This window comes from Gopherus evgoodei, chromosome 1 (assembly GCF_007399415.2).
Source record: "Gopherus evgoodei ecotype Sinaloan lineage chromosome 1, rGopEvg1_v1.p, whole genome shotgun sequence".
Lineage (NCBI taxonomy): Eukaryota > Metazoa > Chordata > Testudines > Testudinidae > Gopherus > Gopherus evgoodei.
In genome coordinates, this window is record NC_044322.1 from 207305437 (window position 1) to 207328953 (window position 23517).

The 23517-nt window shown below is 44.8% G+C and overlaps 1 protein-coding gene across 7 annotated transcripts in view; it reads right to left on the bottom strand.

The window, feature by feature from the left end:
• The window catches only part of LSAMP (limbic system associated membrane protein), a 1474250-nt gene that overhangs the window by 261974 nt on the left and 1188759 nt on the right, over positions 1 to 23517 (bottom strand). For all 7 annotated transcript variants that reach the window (XM_030533410.1, XM_030533393.1, XM_030533387.1 and 4 more), the window contains one exon: positions 17530 to 17762. In XM_030533410.1, coding sequence (XP_030389270.1) covers positions 17530 to 17762 — 233 coding nt within the window. The remainder of the gene's footprint in view (positions 1 to 17529; positions 17763 to 23517) is intronic.

The following is a 23517-nucleotide window of genomic DNA, read 5'->3' on the forward strand; positions in this document are numbered from 1 at the left end:
TTTACCAGGGCAGTGCAATAAAGAGCAATTTGATTTAATCTGACAGCCAGATAAAGGAGTGTTTCTGCTGTTCAGCTTCAGAGACAGGAGCTTTGGGATCTGCAGGGAGAAACATGCCCGTAAAAACAACAGAGCTAGAAGTGTGGCGATCTGTTTTCTTAAATCTGCACAAAGTGCTGAAAGTGGGGCTGGACATCAGTGCATGCCGCAACACTCTCAGATAGCAGCGGGCACTGCAGCAACCAGGGACCCATGGACAGTCGCAGGCACTGCATCGTCCAGAGACACAAGCACTGAACATTTTCATATACATGTAGCTCCCTCTAAGCTCTTAGGCCTCAATCCCACAAGTATTTAATCATGTACTTGATTTTGAGCACATGAACAGTTTCACTGAAATCAACAGGCAGGGGACACATGGATCCATCTGTCCTTTGCATCTTACAGTAACACCATTGTCACCGTACATCAATTCAGCACAGAGATGAAGAACAACTGGTTGAAACTGAACTTGAACAAGAGTGCAGGAATGCCATTTGGCAGAGGGTAACACTATGAGGAGTTTGCAACTTTGGTGTGGTCTCTCCTTTGACGGAAAATACACATCCCAGTGGTTTAAGTCAGTTTACAGTTTAGCAGTGCTGCTGGATTCCTCATTGCTGTGAAGCACTGCAAGTAATGCTTTCTACCATCCCATCCTGGCAGACAATGACCTGGCCCCAGTTGTCTTTGTCATCTCCTCTCCAGACTCTAGCAATGCAATATGCCTGAGCATGAAGGCATCAGCCCTTAGGAAACACCAGCTAGCACAGAATGTTGCAGTGTATCTCCTCAGCAACGTGGACTGCCATGAACACATTAAACCTTTCCTCCACTCTCTACACTGGCTTCCCATACAATATCAAGTCAAGTTCATGACAGCTGTCTGTCACCGGGCAGGGCTTCTCTCAAGCTCCAAAATATATACCGCCATCCTCAGTCTCTTGCGAGGAAGTTTATTTTCTTAACAGAAGGCCAGAAAACAAAGAGAAAAACAGTCTTTAATTCAGTCCTTACTTTCAGGGTTCAGCTCCACCCTTCTCAGAAGCCTCTGGTAGGTTCCCAGTTCTGACTAGCTCTGCTTTCTCTCAGGGGCAGTACCTCAGGCCTACATCCCTGAGCACCTGTCCGCCTTGTTCCAGGGGATCCACCACAGGAATTAGCCCCACTCTACTGTGGTTTTCCCACCACTGACACACCTTGTCTCAATCAATCCCTCCTCTTTCTGCCACTAGTCTCTTTAAATGGTGTAGCCTAGGCCTCTTTAATTGGCTGGATATGACTCACCTGCTCTGGCCCAGGGGAACTGGGACTTGTCTATCCACGGGGACCAGCTACCCTGTTACATTATCCTTATCTTCAAGATGTTCATTGGTCCAGGGGATCTTAAAGATCCCCTGGTGTTTGAGCACGATGACTGTGGTTGACAACTTCACTTCCTCAGCCACAATGGAACCATCCACTGCAAGGCTAAATTTTGTCTGTTCAAGAGGCAGAGTTTTCTTGGGAGCCAGTCCTATCTACAGGATCTAAGAATGGCCTCAAACATCACCACTTTTCTCCCTTGTGCAAGGCACACTTTTTGATCTTGCTTTCAATGGCAAACACATAGCACCGCAAACACAAATAAATAAACACAGATTTAGAAAAAAAAAGATTATGTAATTTCCCTTCAGAGAGAAAAAGAAAGAAAGGCAGAACCATTTGTCACAAACATGGGTTAAATCACTTAGTGCACTTCTGGGAGGAGCTCAGATACTACTAGAGTGGTGGTGAGAAAAGAAGAGAAGAGAACTACTCACATCTTAAAATTCAGCATGTGCTCAAGTGCATTGCTGGGTTGAGGTCACGGTAAGCAGGAAATCTAGAAGCATTTCAAATGAATGTCCTACTTCCTGGCTCAGTGTGAACCAAGGGAATGGGGTGGTGGAAGGAGGAGATGGGTGCTGCATCTGGAAGCCTGTGAAAACTTATGACAGGCTTTGAATGAGGATCCAGGAGCCGTATGTGTCACTTATTGAGAATACAGGAGTTTACAGTCAGACAGACATTTTGAGGGACATAATTAATCAGTGTTTATAAACAGAAGCATTATCTACTACAGAACAGATCAATGTGTGAGAGTATTTTGTTGTTAAAGACACAAAGTTCAGGCTATGGTCAAAGCAAAGAGTCTATGTTGTCAGACTGACTGTCAGAGATCGTGCTATAAAGCAGTAGTTCATACTATGGCACAGTTTAGTCTTTCCTTTGTAGGCAGGGTAGTCTATTTGTTTTCTGTGCATTAATGAGTGAATAAACTAGTGGCTGGCCCATACTAGAAGATAAGAGACCCAGTAATAGGTTGGTTAAGGGCGTTGTTCTTCATTTCAGAGAGCAGGGGCTTGTGCTTCTGAAGGTGAAAGAGGATTAGCCTTGGCTCCCGTGGAAAGTATGTGCATGTTACATTTGGTCCTGTTACATCAGGACCAAATTGTTATAGTCCTGGATGGTATGGCACCTATTGACCTTAATGGCAAATTTGGTCCCTGATCTTTCCAAGGCTGCATGCATGGTTCTGTAGTATGGTTATACCATGGATTGGTCAAATTCACATTAGCAAAAGCAAACTGCATTGTAACACAGTTAGTGCTGCTGTGTTTTAACAAGTCTCTAGGATATGTTAGATTGGGCAGCAGAGAGATACCCTGAGCCTACTTGTCGAAGTTGATCTCACTATAAACATTTAATCTCCCTCCTGTCAATCGACAAATGGATTATTCTTTTTGATAAAATCGTGAAACAGGAGCTATATAAATTCATAATCCTGTATCTTATTGCCGGATTTGTACAGAGTCAAAGACATACGGACTTTACAAGAGGATGTGTTTTGTAGTTATTAGGAGAGATTAATCCCACCTGCTGCAAGATAATTTGTTCCTTGCAATTAATGAAGCAGGCTGCCCAAGACACATTTACATATGTCCAAAGGAGGCAGTGATTTTGAAGGGATTCCGTAAGACCAGAGTTGCTGCAAGTGGGGCACAAATGAGGGCCTTTAGGAATTCGTGTCTGGATCTTTAATTTACCCCTCCTCTCCTTTCCTCTGTGCATCTTACTTTGCCAGTTAGAGTCATCTTTTAATACATTGGTGGTTACGTCTGGTCCACAAGAAAGCCAAGGTCTCAATGTGATGGGGAGTCATGGATATAGACAAGCTTTCCCCCCAGCCCTCACTCTGCCACTGCACCTCAATCCTGGTGCGTAACACCCTCTGATAGTCCTGTTCTGGGCCCACATACCCTCCAGTGCACCTGAATCCTAACCTGTAGCTCACCTGCTGTTAGGGCCCGTGCCTAAGAGGGCCCGCGTCTTAGGTGCCTTTTTAATTTTTTTTTCACATACCCTGCAGCGGTCCAGGTCTTCAGTGGCACTTTGATGGTGGGGGGGTCCTTCACTCGCTCCGGGTCTTCGGCGGCGGGGGGTCCAGAGCGAGTGAAGGACCTCCCGCCGCCGAAGTGCCGCTGAAGACCTGGACCACCGCTGGGTATTTGAATCGGGCCCCACAGTTCCTAAAGCCGGCCCTGGTTCTCTATGCCTCACACACAGCTACACCAATGTACATTCAGTCTGACTCACAGCACCCCCAGCTACTCTAGTGAAAACAAAGCCATTTGTCTTGTAACCCAGGAACTATTTGAACCAAGATTACCCAAAAGGAGAAAGGCCATTATGTTAAAAATCACTGCCGCATGAGACCTCTGTCTCCATGAATTCAAATGTATTGTTTCCCTACTTTAATAAAGGCTGACATGTTGTCTGCATAGTACTGACCTGGAGAGCTCAGAATGGAAAAAAAAAGATAATAGTTTGCCCAAAGCCTTCTCCCCCCTACAAAAAAGTAAATCTGGGTCATTTCAATTAAATCTCTCTCTCGCACATGCATGCATATGGCATCTGCTGAGCAACATTCCATAGGTGCAGTTGTAGGTCCATAAGCCATTTCAAGGCCCCTTCTGTGATGTTGTGGATGTCATCCAATTCACCTTTGCACCCATATTTGGGGCACTGTGTGTCATAGTGCATTCGATGGTTTGGATGTTCTCACTGCAGTCACACTAAAGGAAATCTCTGGTTTTCTACTTGTGCATCAAGTGGCCACATCTTTCATGGTTTGCTCAGATGTGGTTCAGTGTGGTCCATGGAAACCAGGGTGGGGACAGCTTGTTGGGTCAATAAGAGTGTGCTTGTCTGGAACAGTAGATGAGGTCCAAATTCTTTGCCATTCCCTGGCCGGAAGCAGTCATATGTGGTCCCTAGTGGTTTTCACAATTTCAGACATTGCTGGGATATGTTATCCAGAACCTGCCACATGGGAAGTTCTGGGTAGTCACCAGTGTGTTTAAGTTCTTGTGCAGTGGTTATATCTCACTAGTGAGCTGGAGGTCTGATGTGCGCTAATACAGAAAGTCACAGCAGAGGTGTTGATTTTAAAGTTCTTGTGATGATTTGAGTGGTCTGATTCAGCTGTCTAGCCACAAATTGGGTATGGCAGCTTCTTTTCCATATCAATGCACAGCCCTCTGCACCTGAGTACAACAGGGCCAAGGCCAATGCTCGCATCACCCAGGCAGTTGATCCCCAGCTTGTTCCTGCTAACTTTTTAATACTGTTGATGTAAGTTTTCACTTTAGAGGCTTCTTTCTTAAGGTGGTCATGAAAGGTCAGTGTGTGGTCAAGAATGACACTGAGATATGTTGGGTTTAAGTCATAATGCACCATTTCACCACAAAATGTGACAGTGAGAGTGTTTCATGAAATTCTATTGTCAAGGTGGACAGTAGAGACTACTGATTTGCTCGGATTTGGTCTCAAATGCCATTTTTGGGACAACTTCTCTATGATCTTAAAGTCAGATGTAAGGGTCACTTTAAGGTCCTTAAAGCTACAGGCCTGCATTGAGAGTGCCAAATCATCAGCATACACAAACTTCTGTTCTATTATTTCAGGCACATTGCTTGTGTATACACTGAAGAGTGTCGGAGCAAGTACAGAGCCTTATGGTAGCCCATTATTTAACATATGTGGCTTTATGGTTTGACTTCCAAAGTATATGCACATCCTTTGGACACTAAGCATGGTGTTCAGCAGCTGGAAATTCTGCACATAGGGGAACCCTTTGGCCAGTTTCTGTAGCAGACCATCCTTTCAGACTATCATATGCTGCTGACAGATTGATGAAAGCAGTATTAGTTGTGAGTTTCAGTTGGAATGCAGCCTCAGTGTCTGTTGTGAGGGCTAGGACCCGGTTGCAGCAACTTCTGTGCAGTTGAAAAGCAGCTTGCTTCTTGGGTAGGCTGGTGTCCACAGTGGGTCCAAATCGATTCAGTAAAATATGCTAAGATACCTAGGGACTGCAAATCCTCCACAATGCCATCACTGCTAAACTTTTGCAGACATCAAAACAGCTAGTGAACAACAAATCCAGCATCAACTTCGGCAAGTGATGTCCACATGTGCTCCATCTTCCCAATGGTCTGGACTGTTCACAAGTAAGGAGATCAATGTAGCCAAGAAACTGGGAAAAGCAGCAGGAAAAGATGGTATCTATCCTAACTTCCTGTATAACCTGGATCCACTGACACGGAAATGAATGATGCAGCTTTTCACCAACATCCTGGAGACTGGTGAAATCATGTGGAGAGAAGCCAAGATCATTGCACTGCTAAAGCCTGGCAAACCTGCAGATCACCCTGTTCATTACAGGTCAATCTCTCTCTTGAATACTACTTACAAGATGATTTCAATTAAACTAAGAAGTGTCTCCAAAATCCAGTTCTTGGATCATGAAAAAGGGCTTCGCCTTTCTTAACCTCTTAATTTTTGTCCTTTAAATATTAATGGCAACCTATAAAAGACAGAAATCATTTTTATGGTATGTCGAAAAGGCCTGTTGTTTTTTTTTGAAGACTTTTCTTTTTCCCCCTTGCTTGTGTTTTTACATTAGAAACAGAGGTTTGGTCTAAGCTGATTTATTGCTGAAAGATTCCGTGGATGGCTGGAGAACTGGCAGGACTTGACATCAACAACATCATGCAAGTGAAACCTGTGTTAAAGGCTCAGGAGCCCTGGCCCTTCAATTACGGGTTTAGAGAGCACATAAGCCACATAATCTGTGTCTAAATCTTCCACAGAGTCCTTCAGCAAACATTCCTGACCTGCCTTTTTTATTAAAAAAAACTATTTTCAGTTTTTCATACTTCAGTGAAACTTATAAAACAGTTACATTCCATCCATCTTTTATTGCTGATATCTGAGTTTTGACAATCTGATCACATAGCTACTATTAGCATTTCTGGTTTTTGCATTTTCCAGAATAGCAGACTTTTCTTTGTTTTCTCCTGGGGTACAATCCAGCTGCTGCTTTTGTGCCTCCAATCCATGCCTCTTTCCCCATCTTGTATTAGAAATGTACATTTTAACCTAATATTTAAAAAAAAAATACTTCAAAAACCTTGGTTTTGTCTTGGGCAAGTGTTCCCTGTCAGAACACCCAATAAATGGAAGCCATTTGTCTAAGTATCTGTTCTTTTTTGTCTATTTTGTTGTGTGTACACTTGGTGAGTTCTTTTTTTCTCCTAACTTGAAAATCTATGACTTTATTAAGCTAAGTTGTTATTCTGTTATTTTGGAGGTCATTTTCCCCTCAGCAATTCACCACTGACATTTTAGAAGCTATATAGGAAATATGATAAAAATCATTATTCCCTTAAAATGTCCTTTTATCTACTGGTAGGTCCAGAAGTACTGCTAATGTGTGAGCACTCCTGACACTTATAAGATAAAGAAAAAGAGGATATCCCAAGAAGAACCCCACCCAGCCTATTATTGAATACTATATTTTATTAATTATTATTAGTTGTAGTATATTAATTATTATTATTATGGTAGCCTCTGCAAAAACATATACATAATAAAAAGATGGTCCCTGCTTCAATGAATTTAAAATCTAAATCTGAAACGAGAGGCAACAGGTAGATACAGACAGGCAGGTGGGAGAAGCACAAGATTCTGGGGGGAGAATTAGGACCAGTGTGCCCAAACTGTTTCAGAATCATGTGCTGAGACACCTGGGGGCTGCAAATGATGAACACGATTTGTTGGGGAAGAGTCAACACAACTTTTGTAAAGGGAAATCATGCCTCACTAATCTACTAGAATTCTTTGAGGGGTCAGCAAACATATGGATAAGGATCAGGAGTACTTGTGGCACCCTTAGAGACTAACAAATTTATTTGAGCATAAGCTTTCGCGGGCTACAGCCCACTTCATTGGATGCATGCAGTGGAAAATACAGTAGGAAGAGATATATTTACACAGAGAACATGAAACAATGGATGTTACCATACACACTCTAAGGAGAGTGATCAGTTAAGGTGAGCTATTACCAGCAGGAGAGAAAAAAAAACAAAACAACTTTTTGTAGGTGTAATCAAAATGGTTCATTTGCAGCAGTTGACAAGAAGTTGTGAGGAACAGTGTGTGGCAGGGAATAAACATGGGGAAATAGTTTTACTTTGTGTAATAACCCATCCACTCCCAGTATTTATTTAAGCCTAATTTAATGGCATCCATTTTGCAAATTAATTCCAATTCATCAGACTCTCGTTGGAGTCTGTTTTTGAAGTTTTTTTGTTGTAATATTGCGACTTTTAGGTCTGTAATCGAGTGACCAGAGAGATTGAAGTGTTCTCTGACTGGTTTTTGAATGCTATAATTCTTGATGTCTGGTGTGTGTCCATTTATTCTTTTACATAGAGACTGTCCGGTTTGGCCAATGTACCTGGCAGAGGGACATTGCTGGCACATGATGGCAGACTATTTTGATTACCACTACAAAAACTTTTTTTTTTCTCTCTCCTGCTGGTAATAGCTCGCCTTAACTGATCACTCTCCTTAGAGTGTGTATGGTAATACCCACTGTTTCATGTTCTCTGTGTGTGTGTGTGTGTATATATATATAATCTTCCTACTGTATTTTCCACTGTATGCATCCGATGAAGTGGGCTGTAATCCACAAAAGCTTATGCTCAATTAAATTTGTTAGTCTGTAAGGTGCCACAAGTACTCCTGTTCTTTTTGTGGATACAGACTAACACGGCTGCTACTCTGAAACATGAGGATAAGGGTGATCCATTGGGTACAATGTACTTCCACTGTCAAAAAAGCCTTTCACAAGGTCCCTCATCAAAGGCTCTTATGCAAAGTAAGCTGTCATCCGATAAGAGGGAAGGTCCTCTCATGGATTACAAAAGAGAAAACAAAGAGTGGGAATAAATGGTCAGTTTTCACAATGGAGAGAGCAGTGTCCCCCAGGGATCTCTACTGGAACCATTGTTGTTCAACATATTTATAAATTATCTGGTAAAAGGGATAAATAGTGAGGTTGCAAAGTTTGCAGGTGATAGAAAATTATTTAAGATAGTGAAGTTCAAAGCAGACTGAAGAGCTACAGAGGACTATCATAAAACTAGGTGATTGGGCAACAAAATGGCAGTTGAAATTCAGTGACGATAAATACAAAGAGCATAATCCCAACTATACATACAAAATGATGGGTCTAAATTAGCTGTTACCATTCAAGAAAAATCTTGGAGTCATTGTTGACAGTTATCTGAAAGCATCGGCTCAGTATTCAGTGGCAGTTAAAAAAATGAACAGAATGTTAGGAACTACGGTGGCACATGAGTAGTCCATTTGGGGAAGCTTACACATGAGCTCTGAAAGCTCCCTAGAAGTGAGGAGGGGCCACCAGTGCCTGGGTCATGGCCCTGTCCTACCTTCTACCCTGAGGCCCCGCCTTTGCTCCACCTCTTCCTGCTCCTGCTCTGCCTTCTCCCCCAAGACTCCCTCTGCTTGCTCCTTTCCCCCTCTTCCTCCAATCCCCACCCACCAGCTGCTTGCTCCTCTCAACCTCTTCCCCTGAGGTCCCCCCCCCCCCCACTCCTTTCTGCATCTTCCCTCGAGGCCTCCCAAGCCTGCTGGCCACTCACTCTTGTCTTTCACTTCCCCCAAGGCCTGCCTGTGGTGGAAAGGCACGAGCAGCAGGCATGCGAAACCTCAGGGGAAGAGGGAGTGAGGGTGGGTCCTCAGGGGAAGAGGCTGAGCAGGGTGGAGTCTTGGGGCAGAGCACGGGCAGGGCCACAGTCTGGGTGCCGGTGGCCCCCACACTTCTAGGGAGCTTCGCTTCTGGCACTCCAAAGGCAGCAGGCTGGCGTGCCTCCAAGGGAGGTGATCTGTGCCGCATCCATGGCATTTGCCCTCACACATGGCCAGGCTTTTTTGGGGAGGCTGAGCCTGCCCCAGTCCCCTCTACACGCCGCTCATGTTAGGCATCATTAGGAAAGGGATAGATAATAAGACAAAAAATATCATAGTGACACTATCTAAATCCAGGGTATGCCCATACCTTGAATACTGTGCAGTACTGGTCACCCCGTTGCAATATATGAAATGGAAAAGGTACAGAGAAGGGCATCAAAACGATTAGGGTATGGAACAGCTTCCACATGAGGGGAGATTTAGAAGACTGGGACTAGTCAGTTTAGAAAAGAGGCAACTAAGGGGGGGGGGGACATGACAGAGGTCTATAAAATCATGAATGGTGTGGAGAAAATGAATAAGGAAGTGTTATTTACTCCTTCCATAACACAAGAACCAAGGGTCTCCCAATTAAATTAATCGGCAAGATTTTTAAAACAAACAAAAGGAAGTACTTTTTCACACAAAGCGCAGTCAACCTGTGGAACGCGTTGTCAGGGGATATTGTGAAGATTGAAACTAAATCTGGATTAAAAAAGAAAACAAACTTGATAAGATATGTCCATCAATGGCTATTAGCCAAGATGGTCATGCTTGAGTTTCCCTATGCCTCTGACTGACAGATGCTGGGACTGGATGACGGGATGGATCACTTGATAACTTGCCCTGTTCTGTTCCTTCCTTTTGAAGCATTTGGCATTGGCCACTATCAGAAGACAGGATAGCAGGATAGTGGGCTAGATGGATCATTTGTCTGTCACAGTATGGCCGTTCTTCTGTTCCAGCATACACCATGGATACAGCACAAAAGAAGGACACAGACACCATTTTTCCCAGTCTTCAGCCTACCTTTAAAGAGATATTGCCAGATTAAAAGTACTATTTTTTCCAAAACAGCTCATTTCTGTCCCTAATTCCACCTCAAAAACATTAAAATGGAAAGAATTTTAAAACTAAAATATACTTGTTTATATTTATGGGGTTGGAATTCAAGAGGGTGTTTTTCTGGCTGTGATGGTAAGAACAGCCCATGGTTTTGGTTTACTTTGCAGTCAGTTTCTAACTGCTTTTAGTTTCAGAAGTGAAATCCTTTCTCTACTGAAGTCAATGGCAAAACTCCCATTGACTTCAGTGTGGCCAGGATTTCACCCCAGGATGTCACTCCAGCAGAAGACTACAATGTACATAGACAGCACGACTGCAGGCTAGAAACATTGGCCCTGATCCAATAGGCCCTATGGGCTTAGAACTACAAGTGACACCGACATGAGTCTTCTGCATGGAGGGTTTGCAGGATTGAGTCCTCAGGCATCAGTGCAATATATCTATATTGCTGAATTTTTATATTTTATATGTATATATTCATACACACACATATATGCACACACATATATAAAATGTAGAAACATTTCATTTGGATTTATTAAAATCTTATTAGAACAAAACAGAAACTTGGACAAATTTGACCCAACAGTATTTTCTTTAAATGAAAGGAAGAAAACTGAAAGCCAGATAATGGTGTGGAAAGGTTGATATGACACCTAAAGATTCGGTTGTGATTAGCTTTAGCATTCATCTGCATTGCTAGTGAAAACACGGTTGATTCACAGGTTTCTAGGGGAGCATGTTATGTATGGGAAGATAATGGAGCAGGTAATCAAAGGCATCATCTGCAAACACTTGGAAGGTGGTAAGGTAATAGGGAATAGCCAGCATGGATTTGTAAAGAACAAATCGTGTCAAACCAATCTGATAGCGTTCTTTGATAGGATAACGAGCCTTGTGGATAAGGGAGAAGCGGTGGATGTGATATACCTAGACTTTAGTAAGGCATTTGATACGGTCTCGCATGATATTCTTATAGATAAGCTAGGAAAGTACAACTTAGATGGGGCTACTATAAGGTGGGTGCATAACTGGCTGGATAACCGTACTCAGAGAGTAGTTGTTAATGGCTCCCAATCCTGCTGGAAAGGTATAACAAGTGGGGTTCCGCAGGGGTCTGTTTTGGGGCCGGTTCTGTTCAATATCTTCATCAACGATTTAGATGTTGGCATAGAAAGTACACTTATTAAGTTTGCGGATGATACCAAACTGGGAGGGATTGCAACTGCTTTGGAGGACAGGGTCAAAATTCAAAATGATCTGGACAAGTTGGAGAAATGGTCTGAGGTAAACAGGATGAAGTTCAATAAAGATAAATGCAAAGTGCTCCACTTAGGAAGGAACAATCAGTTTCACACATACAGAATGGGAAGAGACTGTCTAGGAAGAAGTATGGCAGAAAGAGATCTAGGGGTCATAGTGGACCACAAGCTTAATATGAGTCAACAGTGTGATACTGTTGCAAAAAAAGCAAACGTGATTCTGGGATGCATAAACAGGTGTGTTGTAAACAAGACACGAGAAGTCATTCTTCCGCTTTACTCTGCGCTGGTTAGGCCTCAACTGGAGTATTGTGTCCAGTTCTGGGCACCGCATTTCAAGAAAGATGTGGAGAAATTGGAGAGGGTCCAGAGAAGAGCAACAAGAATGATTAAAGGTCTTGAGAACATGACCTATGAAGGAAGGCTGAAGGAATTGGGTTTGTTTAGTTTGGAAAAGAGAAGACTGAGAGGGGACCTGATAGCAGTTTTCAGGTATCTAAAAGGGTGTCATCAGGAGGAGGGAGAAAACTTGTTCACGTTAGCCTCTAATGATAGAACAAGAAACAATGGGCTTAAACTGCAGCAAGGGAGATTTAGGTTGGACATTAGGAAAAAGTTCCTAACTGTCAGGGTAGTTAAACACTGGAATAGATTGCCTAGGGAAGTTGTGGAATCTCCATCGCTGGAGATATTTAAGAGTAGGTTAGATAAATGTCTATCAGGGATGGTCTAGACAGTATTTGGTCCTGCCATGAGGGCAGGGGACTGGACTCGATGACCTCTCGAGGTCCCTTCCAGTCCTAGAGTCTATGAGTCTATGAGTCTATCTTCTCATTATTTTGAAATAGAAATGATCTCTTCAAAAGGTTTGGGATTTTTTCTTGTTCATTTCCAGGTTTTCGAGCTGCTGGTTCATCATAGACAAGCTACTAATAGTGATTACAATAATCATTTGCATTTATACAAGCATTTATCCCCAAAGGATCCTAAAGGGCACAAGAATCGCACCCCTGCGGTTGAAGGCAGCCACCTCCTGGTGCCGGGGCTGGGAGCCTGCAACTGTTGAATAGCACAAAGGAATGCTGCATAAAAGATTAATTTGGGAAGTGAAGAGGAGTGTATTCCTTGAAAAGCATAACTGTACCAAGAACCCAGGTCTCACTGCATGCAACAGGTGTGTGTAGTTTTGCTGTGCCCATACTGTCACTGATATTTCAGCATGTGAAAACCGGAGCAGACTTTGGCCTCATTATTGTTATTTAATAGGTCTATGATGGTAGTGTGTAGGAGCCTCTGTCATGCACAAGGTGCTGTACACACATAAGACAGAAAGACATTCCCTCCCCAGATACAAGACAAAAGACAACAAGTGGAGACAGGGAGACAGATGGGAGAGAAACGGGAAACAATATGAGATAGTCATTAATTGATGATCAGTAGTTGTGGGGTTCAGATCTAGAATTGTAACCACTGACTGTGAACTAGACTCTCTCTATTGAAATCGGTGGAGTCATGCTGATTTACAGCAGCTTAGGATCTGGCTAATAACACTCAAAGATCCCTGGGAAATGTTTCACATGTTTTATGTGAATTTTTCCAAAAATAGAGCAACCATTTAAAAAGAGGCCTAAATCATTATTATTATTTGTATTATTGCAGCACTTAAGAGCTGTAGTCATTGACCAGGGCCCCAATGTCATTTGTGTCAGCCTGCATCTGTAAAAGGAGCACTGAAATATCTCCAAGAAAACACCCTGTGGTGATCTGCATGCTAAGAAATGCCATGATCCGACATACATCACAGACCCCAAACTTACATTGCCTGGTAATAGATCAGTCAATGCTGTCAGCCAAGCCCATAGTTAGGCAAACAAAAGTAGGGAGGCAATAGGGTGCGGTGGGGAGGCAGTACAAATGTGGAACTTCCCTGGCAAATTGTGAAATACCAGATGCAACTTCCTGCGATTTATGAGCTCTAGGCAAAAACAAACCCACGAAGCAAAAACTAGGAAGACTACCCCACTACTACAGTGTGGTTGGAATTCTAAACTAATTTGCCAGTGGAAACTTACAGTCTAGTGAAACACCAACAACTGTGCAGCAAAAATCTTGGGCTCTCAAGCCTGGGACGATCCTCTTCCTTTTCAGTTCTATTCCTCCCCCTTCATATTGATCCTGTGTCCCCTAGCTCAGATTCAGTGCAAATTAACTCTGTGCATTCTCATCTTGGAGTCATCGTGGATAGTTCTCTGAAAACATAGGCTCAAAGTACAGTGGCAGTAAAAAAATGTTAACAGAATGTTTTGAACCATTAGGAAAGGGATAGATAATAAAACAGAAAATATCCTAATGCCATAATATAAATTCAGTGTATGCCCATACCTTGAATATTGCATGCAGTTCTGGTCACCCCATAGCAAATTTTATATATATATATCCACACACACTGGAAAAGTGGGCTAAGAGGGGATATGATAAGAGGTCTATAAAATCTTCAATGATGTGGAGAAAGAAAATAAGGAAATGTTATTTACTCCTTCATATAACACAAGAACTTGGATTCAACCAATGAAATTAATAGACAACAGGTTTAAAACAAACAAAAGGGGGTACTTCCTCACACAACGTACAGTCAACCTGTGGAACGTGTTGCCAGGGGAGGTTGTGAAGACCAAGATTAAAACAGGGTGCATAAAAGAACTAGATAAGTTCATGGAGGATAGGTCCATCAATGGCTATTAGCCAGGATGATCAGGGATACGACACCATGCTCTAAGTGTCTGTAACTTCTGTTTTCCAGATGCTGGGTATGGACAATGGAATGGATCACTCAATAATTGCCTGTTTTATTCATTCTCTTTGAAGCACCTGGCATGGGCCACTGTCAGAAGACAGGATACTGGGCTAAATGGACTATTGATCTGACCCAGGATGAACATGAGGTACATATGTCCTTATAAAAAGCAACAAAGAGTTCTGTGGCACCTTATAGACTAACAGAAGTATTGGATTGTATGTATGTTCTTCTGTACTCAAGTCACAGTTGCTTGTATTTTTAGGGCTGAAGGTCTTAAGTTTGAGTCCTACTAATGAATGTAATGTCTGTGTGTATGCAAGCCTGGTGCAACAAATAAGGATTATGGAAATGTCTCCATTAACATAATGACAGAATGAGGACTGTAGAATTTAGCCCTAAAAGAGCTGCAATCCAAGATGACATTCTGAACTGTGCAGTCACTATCTCTGAGACAAGGTGGGTGAGGTAATATCTTTTATTGGACCAACTTCTCTTGGTGTGAGAGAGAAATTGATCCAATAAAAGATATTACTTCACTCACTTTATATTGCTAATATCCTGGGACTGACATGGCTACAAGACACTGAATACTGTCTCTAAGAGGTAACTGCTCTTTACGATGTGCCTTCCATGTCAACAGAAATGTCTTAAATAAGAGATACAAAGTGCAGCTGATCTGAGACAGTGTAAAGTGTTTCAAATAGGCTGATGACACTCACTTCTCTTTCTCCACTGGGCCTGGATGAGACAGAGTTGTTGAGGCTCAGATCAGATGAGCTAGAGACAATATGGGTAGGCTGGAAGAAGCAGATAGAGGACATAGCAAGGATTATATCAGCCCATCTGATTGTCAGTGTGCGCCTACTGTTTGTCAGCAGAGTTGGCAGATCAGGTGGTGGAGGTGTCAAAAGTTCCAGGTGCTATAAGATATTTGCATGGCAGCAGTGCCTAGAAGAGCTTCCCCCCCCGCACATCTCGCATCTCCATCTGGCCAGCAGGTCATGACCCTTTCTCAGAGATACCTCAGACCTCTCTACCCTCGTCCCTTTGTCACCCCAATAGTAGACTATTGTAGTATTTTCTATATGAGACTATGCCTTAAGTCAATCTGGAAACAAAAGCCAGCATGGCAGGCATCTGATTAAGCACTCTGTCATGCCATGATCTGTGCTGGCTGTTTAAGGAATGTGTCGGATGCTCTGAGATCAGTGCTGGCTGACTGAGTGGTGTTGGTTCTAAGTTATGAAACTCTAAATGACTTGGGACATGCCTACCTGAGAAGCTACCTCTCTCTCCCTGACACACTGCTGCAGCTGGGTCAGCAGAGGAGCAAATAAACCCTATTATTCCCCTAGATGGTACAGGAAAGGGCTGGACATTGCAGAACACATGGTTTTGGTAAAATTCAGGACTGGGGATTGTTGGGGTCATCTTGCAGATGTAACTCAGGCTGGTGGAGGCCAGAGTGTGGCTGGGGGTGTAACAAGCCGGCTGCTGGAATCAAAATGCTGAACCAGAGCAGCAAAGTGCACAGACATTCAGGGTATGGCATGCTTGTCTGCTGGCTATTGATGTCCAGGCTGTGAGCTACAACAGCAGAGCACTTAAGGCACCCAAGGTTACACAGCTGGTATGACACAATGCGTCAATGGTCTCAACTTTACCACAGTATGTGACACACATCATGAGACTTGTGATCAAACTGCAAGAGTTGCCAATAATAAACATGCATGGCTGCATTGTCAACTTGTACCAGGCCTGAATCATGCATTTAGGTGGCATTAGAACTGAGTACAGACAAACTCAAGGAGAAACAGGATTCTGGATCTCAGCTTTGTTCTATGCACCCATCTCTGATCAAAATTAAAAATACATGTTCCTGGCTCTAAAATTCATTTGTGCCCGTATTTTTCTTCATAGGTAAATGGAAATTGCTTGTTATTTGATTTCACCAGCAATCATAATAATAAAAAACCCTATAGCTGGTTAGTTTTGCCCTACCCCAGCAGTTACAGAGAGTGATGATCCAGGTACATCTTGAATTTGCAACTTGCACTTTGCACTCATTGTCTTCCAATAAACAGTTACAAAAGTCTTGAAACTCTGTGTGTGTGTGTGTGTGTGTGTGTGTGTGTGTGTGTGTGTGTGTGTGTGTGTGACAAACTATTTGACTCACACAATTCCCCTGTACAATATCACCTATGAATACACATACAAACCATACACTGCAGGTACGTGTTCTATGTCCTCATTAGCACTGCATCTGCCAAGTACCACCACAGAAAGAGAGGCTGGAGCTTTTCAGAAACTTCTTGTTTTGAATAAAAAAAAATCCACAGCCTTTTGGGTTACTAGTAAATTTGAAGAAATAACCAACTGCAGTCTGAATGATAATACAAAATCTGAACATGTCTGTAATATGTAATTAAGCCATGCCTAACCGTGTGTGTGTGTGTGTATATATATATATATATATATATATATATATTTAAGAGAATTTATATGCATGTGTAATACTGATTTGGGAAGCCAGGATTCTAGTTCTTTGTGACCCTTACATGGAGAATTAGTAGACTGGAAGCTCAGAAACAGAAGTGAGAAGAGGTGGCCTTCAAGTGGATTGGCAGTCACATCAGACACCATGTTTCACGGGGGCTGTGACTCTGGAAGGTCTGTCCACTATCAGGAGGAGATATCTAGCCACAACCCTCTAAGGGTCAATCCCCAAAGTACAAGGTATTGATCAAAACACAAATTCTCCACCCTTGTGCAGAGTGGAATGGAAAGGGGAAGGCAGGAGAGAGTGAGGGACAAGAGATGAAAGGTGACATGGGGAAGGTAAAATGATGAAGATGACCTGTGGAAAGAGGCAGAGAAGAGATGAGGTAGCCAGTATATTGTCTCTCTGGTGAGTGGTATAAAAACAAATGTATTTGCCTCGATGTCAGTACAGCCGGGGCCAGCCCTAGAGTGCAGTGGAACTGCTCTAGTGTCGTCAGCATTCTCTGCTGTGTCAGACCTTTGTAAGCAAGGCAGCGTTAGGTCACATGTATCACAGTGGAAGATGACACTAGAGATGTGGTGTGAACTAACGGAACTGCCCACACACAGCCTATATTGCTTGTTCCACAGTTTACTGGGTCAGTGGTGTCTGTACACTCTCCTCCAGTTATTTACAACACAGATTCCCCAGAAAGAAATCACCCGCACCTCCACCTTTGCTCACTCCCAGTTCTTGTTTCTTACCTTGCACAATCAAATAAACCTGGGAAGTCCTGGGGTGATGCTGTGTCTGCACTGAGCATGTATAGGACCCCTCATCATAGACATCCACTTTCTGGATTCGGAGGCTGTATTCCAGAGGGGTTCGTTTTTCCAGTTCTACCCGAGGGTCCAGGGACCACTTATCCTGTCCAGCAAAAATGATGCCAGAACGGTTTAACCAGGCCACTTTGGAGCTTCGGTCTTCTACATAACATCTGTGGAGGGTGAGAACAGAGATTGGGGTATCAGCTCAGACTCCACTTTGGCTCCTACCTTTTTCCGGCATCCCATGGCATTCTGCAACATGCTCCAGGCCTGCCAACAATCACACATCATCAGCATTGACACCACTTATTACATCAGCCACATTACTAAAGTGCTTTACAAATATGAAATGATCAGGGCAGCTCAAAGGAGATGAGAGGAGGCATGAGTTGCCTGGGCCCTGCTATCTCTCTCCCTTCATAGGGACTTTTCACACGCCAAGGGGCATTCTGAGGGCTCTAGGGCTTGCATCCTGACCTCCCGCTTCCCTTTGATCCTGTCAACGGTATAGAGCAGTGTAGCAGGGTGGTCACCCTCTCCTGCCTGGAAGGGCTTAAAACAGCCCTTCAAGAGAGCTGTGGCAGGGGAAAGCTGGGCTGATTGGGGGAAAACAGCCTCAGCTGTGGCCATGCCCTAAACAGACCCAGCTGGCCCTATAAAGGCCAGGAAAGCCAGGAGCAAATACTCTCTCTCTGATTTTAGAGGGAGAAGGGCCTGGCTGCTAGGGAGCACACCTGGGTGCCTAAGGTGGAGCAGGGCTGGGGGAAGGTGAGAGGAGCTGGGGAGCTCTGGCCTGGAAACCCCACAGACTGCAGGCCTAGGGTAAGGCCAACTGGGTACTGAGGTTGCAAAGGTGCAGCCCACAGGTAGGCAGAGGCAGCAGGTCCAAACCCCATTGCCTGTGATGAGTGGCTGATATACTGCAGTCTGCCCTAGTGAACGGGGCTAAGTGATGTCTGGCAGTAGCCAAGACTGAGACAAAGTGGGGATAGTGGGTGGGGGTTCCCCTGGGTGGGGAGACCCAGAGTGTGGGGATACTGCCAGGGGGGCAGCAACCTGGAGTAAGGGACACTGAGGTCCTGGGAGGGACAGTCAGAGTGAGGTAAAGTGAATCACCGGCCTGCAGGGGGTGCTCCAGGATGCTAGAAGAGCTAATTCCCATGGATGACCAGCAGGAGGGGCCGCAGGGCTGAGTCCACTCCCTTACAGGCAGACAGAGATGAAGATTTTTGAGCTCTCTTTCACATGAGCCCCCTCCCCCCAATGACTGAGTACACAAAAGACTCAATATTCCCAGCCCCCTGCCAGCCTGGGGGTGGTGATAGGTCAGAAATGAGAATTGGGTTTGTTGTGTAGCGAACAGCTGCTGCATCATGTGATCTACGTCCTCCATCTCCCAACTTTTGTGCCCCCAGTGTTGTATTCTGCTCCCTCACACCACCCTGATGGAAAGGCTTGGAAAACTAGATGTCCCCTTCTTGCAGCTATATATGCCATGGGTGTGTGCATGTGTTCTACACCAATGATCAAGAGAGCCTGCAGGGACGTCACTGTCACACCCTTCCACCCCCCATGACAATTGCTGTGTGTCCTTATAATGCCACACGGCATGGAAGGGTGGAGGGCAGGGGGGTATGGTACACAGAGGAGCGACAATATTGGCTTACCACCCATCATGGCCCTAGTCCCAGCTGCCAATAGCAGCAGGGGCTGGAGGCGAGAGGATGGATTGACAGCCCTTGCAGCTACATTACAGTGATTTAATTATTTTATAGACGGTAGAGGAGCCATCACAGTCAAACCCAGCTTTAGCTGAGGTACTGGCTCTGTACAAATATCCATCTCAACCCTCTGAGCACTGACCATAGGAAAGAGACAGACAGGGGGCATGTATTGATGAGACTGAACTCCCCCATTCTTTCCTCACAGGGGTCCCCTCCAGGGCAGGGCTGAGCAGTGGCAATGGAACAAGTTTTATAGAGGGGGTGCTACAAGCCAGTGGTCCCCAAATGTTTTACCTTGCACCTCCCCTTACCCCTGTGGCCCCCCCAACCCCCAGAGCTGGCTCAAAGATGGGGGTGGGATGCAGACAGGAGTAAAGGGGCTGAGGCTGAGACCATAGCTGGGGGCAGGAGTAAAGCCCCAGGTGCAGGTCTTGCAGCCGGGACCCCACATACAGGGCCAAGAACAGAGCCCTGAGTGTGGGGCCAAGAATAGAGCCCCAGGTGTGGGTCCTGCAGCCGGGGCCTCACGTGCGGGTCCAGGACTGAGCTACCACTTCAGGTTTTGAGAGGAAAAGTCCTCTTTCCAAAATCACCAGGCAACTTGCATGTCAGAGAGAGCAGGTTTATAGCTGTAAGACACTTCCACTTTCCATATACGTGGCAAATAAAGCTCTTAAAGAACAACAAATAGTGAAAGGACAGTCGTGGCCTCTCCATCTAGACCCTGTATAAGCCATCTGGTAGGTTTCACTGTCCCCGAATTTAACAGGAAACCTCTAGGCACTAGTGCCCACCTCTCCCAGTTCCCCGCCCCCACATTGCACAGGGCAATTCTCGGCACATTCTTTGTGGCACCCACTCAGTCAGCCTGAATGACCCAGCCTGCATTGCAGGGCAGTAGAAGAAAGTTTGGCAGTGAGGAGATCACTGGCCAGGTTTGTTCAGATTTGCCTTGCAAGAGAAGCCACTATTCTCATAGTATTTCTTACTTGCCCACAATAGCAGGGCTTCCCACAAGCATTTCCAATACCCTACGGCAAGCATATCGTGCTAACTCTGAGGGAAAACAAAATATGCAAGAGGCTGAACTGTGACACATGTAACTTGCACAGGTTCCTTAATAGTATAGTGGTAGGGAATGGAGGCACTCTGACAGCTCAGGTATGGGAACGGAACCCCGAGTGTGGGTCTGGCGGCAGCCGGGACCCCGCACAAAATCTTGGGGGTGCTGCGGCACTCCCCACACCCCTAGTTCCCTCGCCTATGGGGCTGACACACACATGGATGGAACAGAGGGTGGACGCTTGCCCTCAAGCTACCCAGGCTGTGCCTGTTCTGTGGACATATAAAGGAGTAAAATCTCTGAGGCTGTTAGACCACCACCTCTCGTGGCTCCACTCCGTCTGTGGGAATTCAAAGAGGCCAGCACTTCTCATCAGCACTATTCACACAAATGTTGCACTGAAGAGAGAACAATAGAAGATAAAGATTGTTGCCGAACAACAAAAAGGATATTTGACAGTAGGTTTTCAAATAGCCTCTTAGGAAGGGTCAAACATTTTCCAAGTTCCTACATTTGAATGCGGTTCATTCAGATTTTGCTGAGGCAACAGTCCACAGCTATGTGACTCCACCCGTATACAGCATTCCTCTCTAGCAAACATGCCCACAGAAGCTTTCTGAGTTGTTCTGGGGTCGGATCTGGGCAGTAGGAATGCCATGCTGTGTGGTGATAAACAGGCGCTGGTCAAGGTAGGAGCTTGACTAACATTTGCCTGCAGGGTGCAGCCCATAGATTTCAGCCTGTGTAACTGACTTCCAGCTAAGAGAGGCCAGTGAGGCTTCACTCGCCCAAGTCTGAGCTGGGATTGTTTTTGTTTTAAAATCTGCCTCTTTACTAAGAAAGAGGGCCGGGGAGAGGAATCACTCTGGGATCATTTGCGTTTAGTTAGGTGGGCAGTGGATCAGGTGGCTTTGAGACATGCAATGTCAATGAATGGTGCCACCTCAGACTGCAGTCCTGGTGACAGGAGCAGAAAGCAACCATCTGAGGAAGGTGCTGAGATGGAGGGCTGATAACACATCACACTATTGGTGACCTTCTGCCCATCTCTAATGCCTTCCACCCGACCATCTCAGAATACTGCACTCACATTCATGAAAGTCACCCTTCCCATCCAGTGGTGCAATAAATCAGTATTATTACCACAGAGAGGCTAAGGGCCAGATTTGCCTAATTCAGTGCCTAGAGCTGCAGATGGGCACCTAATGGAATTTTCAAAAGCACCTGTGTAGGTGAATGCTGACATTGAAGACAATGGGAGTTGGATGCCTACGGCACTTAAGTGCTTTTGAAAATCCCTCTGTTCCTAGCTGCATCATTAGGCACCACGGGTGCAATCTACAATGCGATGTAGGCACCTAAACTCCAGAGTTAGACACCTAACTCCCTGTGTGTGGCACCACTATGATTCATGAAATTCCCGCTTAGCTGCTGCTTAACCCCGCAGGCATCTAAATTAACTTTGCACTGTTAAAATTCCCTGGGTGCCTAAGTTTTAGATCCTGGGACACACACACTGTTGCCTCCATCAGAACAATTCATGAACTGAAGGAAGATAGGCATTCAGTTGCTGAAATCGCATGAAGGCCTCAATCCCCTAAATATGGTCAGAGGCTTAAATAGCCACTGGGCCAGGAAGTGTGAGAGAGAATGACTCTGTAGCCTGGCGACCTGCCAGTTGCTCTTTCATTAATTATCCACAGGGAAACAGCTTCAACAGGAGAGACTGAGGGAGCTCTACATCTGAATATCTCAGAGCTCTGAGAGGTGGGAGAGCCTTGTGCAAATCCTTTCTCCCCCTTTGGAAGAGGGGGGAATTAACCCTGGGTCCCTCACATCCCATTTGTGTGCTCAACTCACTGAGATACAAGTTATGAAGTGGGCACCAGCACTACCACTGGCCATTATGTGTGGAGCAAGGCAGGCACCTAAACTCATTCCTGCAAGAACAGTTTAGGTGCTTAAGTCACCTGACTGCAGAGTTGGTTCCTGTTCAGGGGTCGATAGTAGAGATAGGTGCTTCTGCAACCTGAACATATGTACCTACCCCCTGGAGAGGGGTAGGACCTAGGACAAACTCTTCTAGTCGACATCTCCCATTGGCTAGCTTAGGCAGCTCCCCACCTAGCATGTTGGATTTTGTGGACTGTATTTTTAGGCTCTCCCATCACTTTATAAGGACCTAATGCACCTAACTCAGCTTTGTGGATTATAGTGTGATTTTCTAGGTTCCTCCAAGTCTGGTGCCCTGACACTCAGCATTGCAGCACCAAAGTCATTTTCCCTAAATCTGGCCCTAGGTGACTTCTCCAGCATCAAACTGCAGATCAGTAGCCAAGCCAGGACTAAAACCTAAGTCTCCTAACTTCCAGGGCTAAGCTTTAATCATGAGGCCATCCTTGCTACCCTAATGCCTCTTAACTTCACTTGTGTAGGATGTTCACTGCTACCTCAATGTTTAGCTTTATCTGCCAAGGCTTGCTTCCACTGGAATGACATGTATACTGCCCTTTAATTGCCACAGCAGCCATTCCATCACCACGGGACACCCCAGCTTAGTGGCAGAAGACTGAGCAGCAGTGAGGGAGGAGTGAGTATGTTCCATAAATCCATTCCAGGGGAGTACAGGCTCGGTCCCAGGTGAGCACAGAATGCACGGTGGCTTTTGCCTGTCACTGAAGACAAACATCTTCAGCCAAGCAAGGGCAGCTAGATGGCTAGGTCCAACCACGTGTTAAGGAAGAACAGAACAAACCTGCCAGCTGCCATAAGAAATGCTGCCCCTGGGAAATTAAAATGTGTATGTCATAGCCTATCCTACACTGCTGACACCCAGGGGTCAGATCATCAGTAGAGCCCAGTGGTCAAGGCAGGTCACTTGCTAGATTCTAATAACCTTGCAGGCTCCCTTGTAATGGGCAGTGCCAACAAAATGAAAACAAACAAAGAGAGAGAGAGAAATTGGATGAGTAAGTGAAATGGATTTGAGCTACTCTCGCTCCTGTTCCTCTAAAACTGTCAGAGAAAATCCATGTACCAATGTGGAAATTCCAAGTCCTGGTTCTCTCTGAACATATATCAAAGTAGGTTAGGCATCTTGGTGCATGTATACACGTACACACATGTACCTATCTTCCA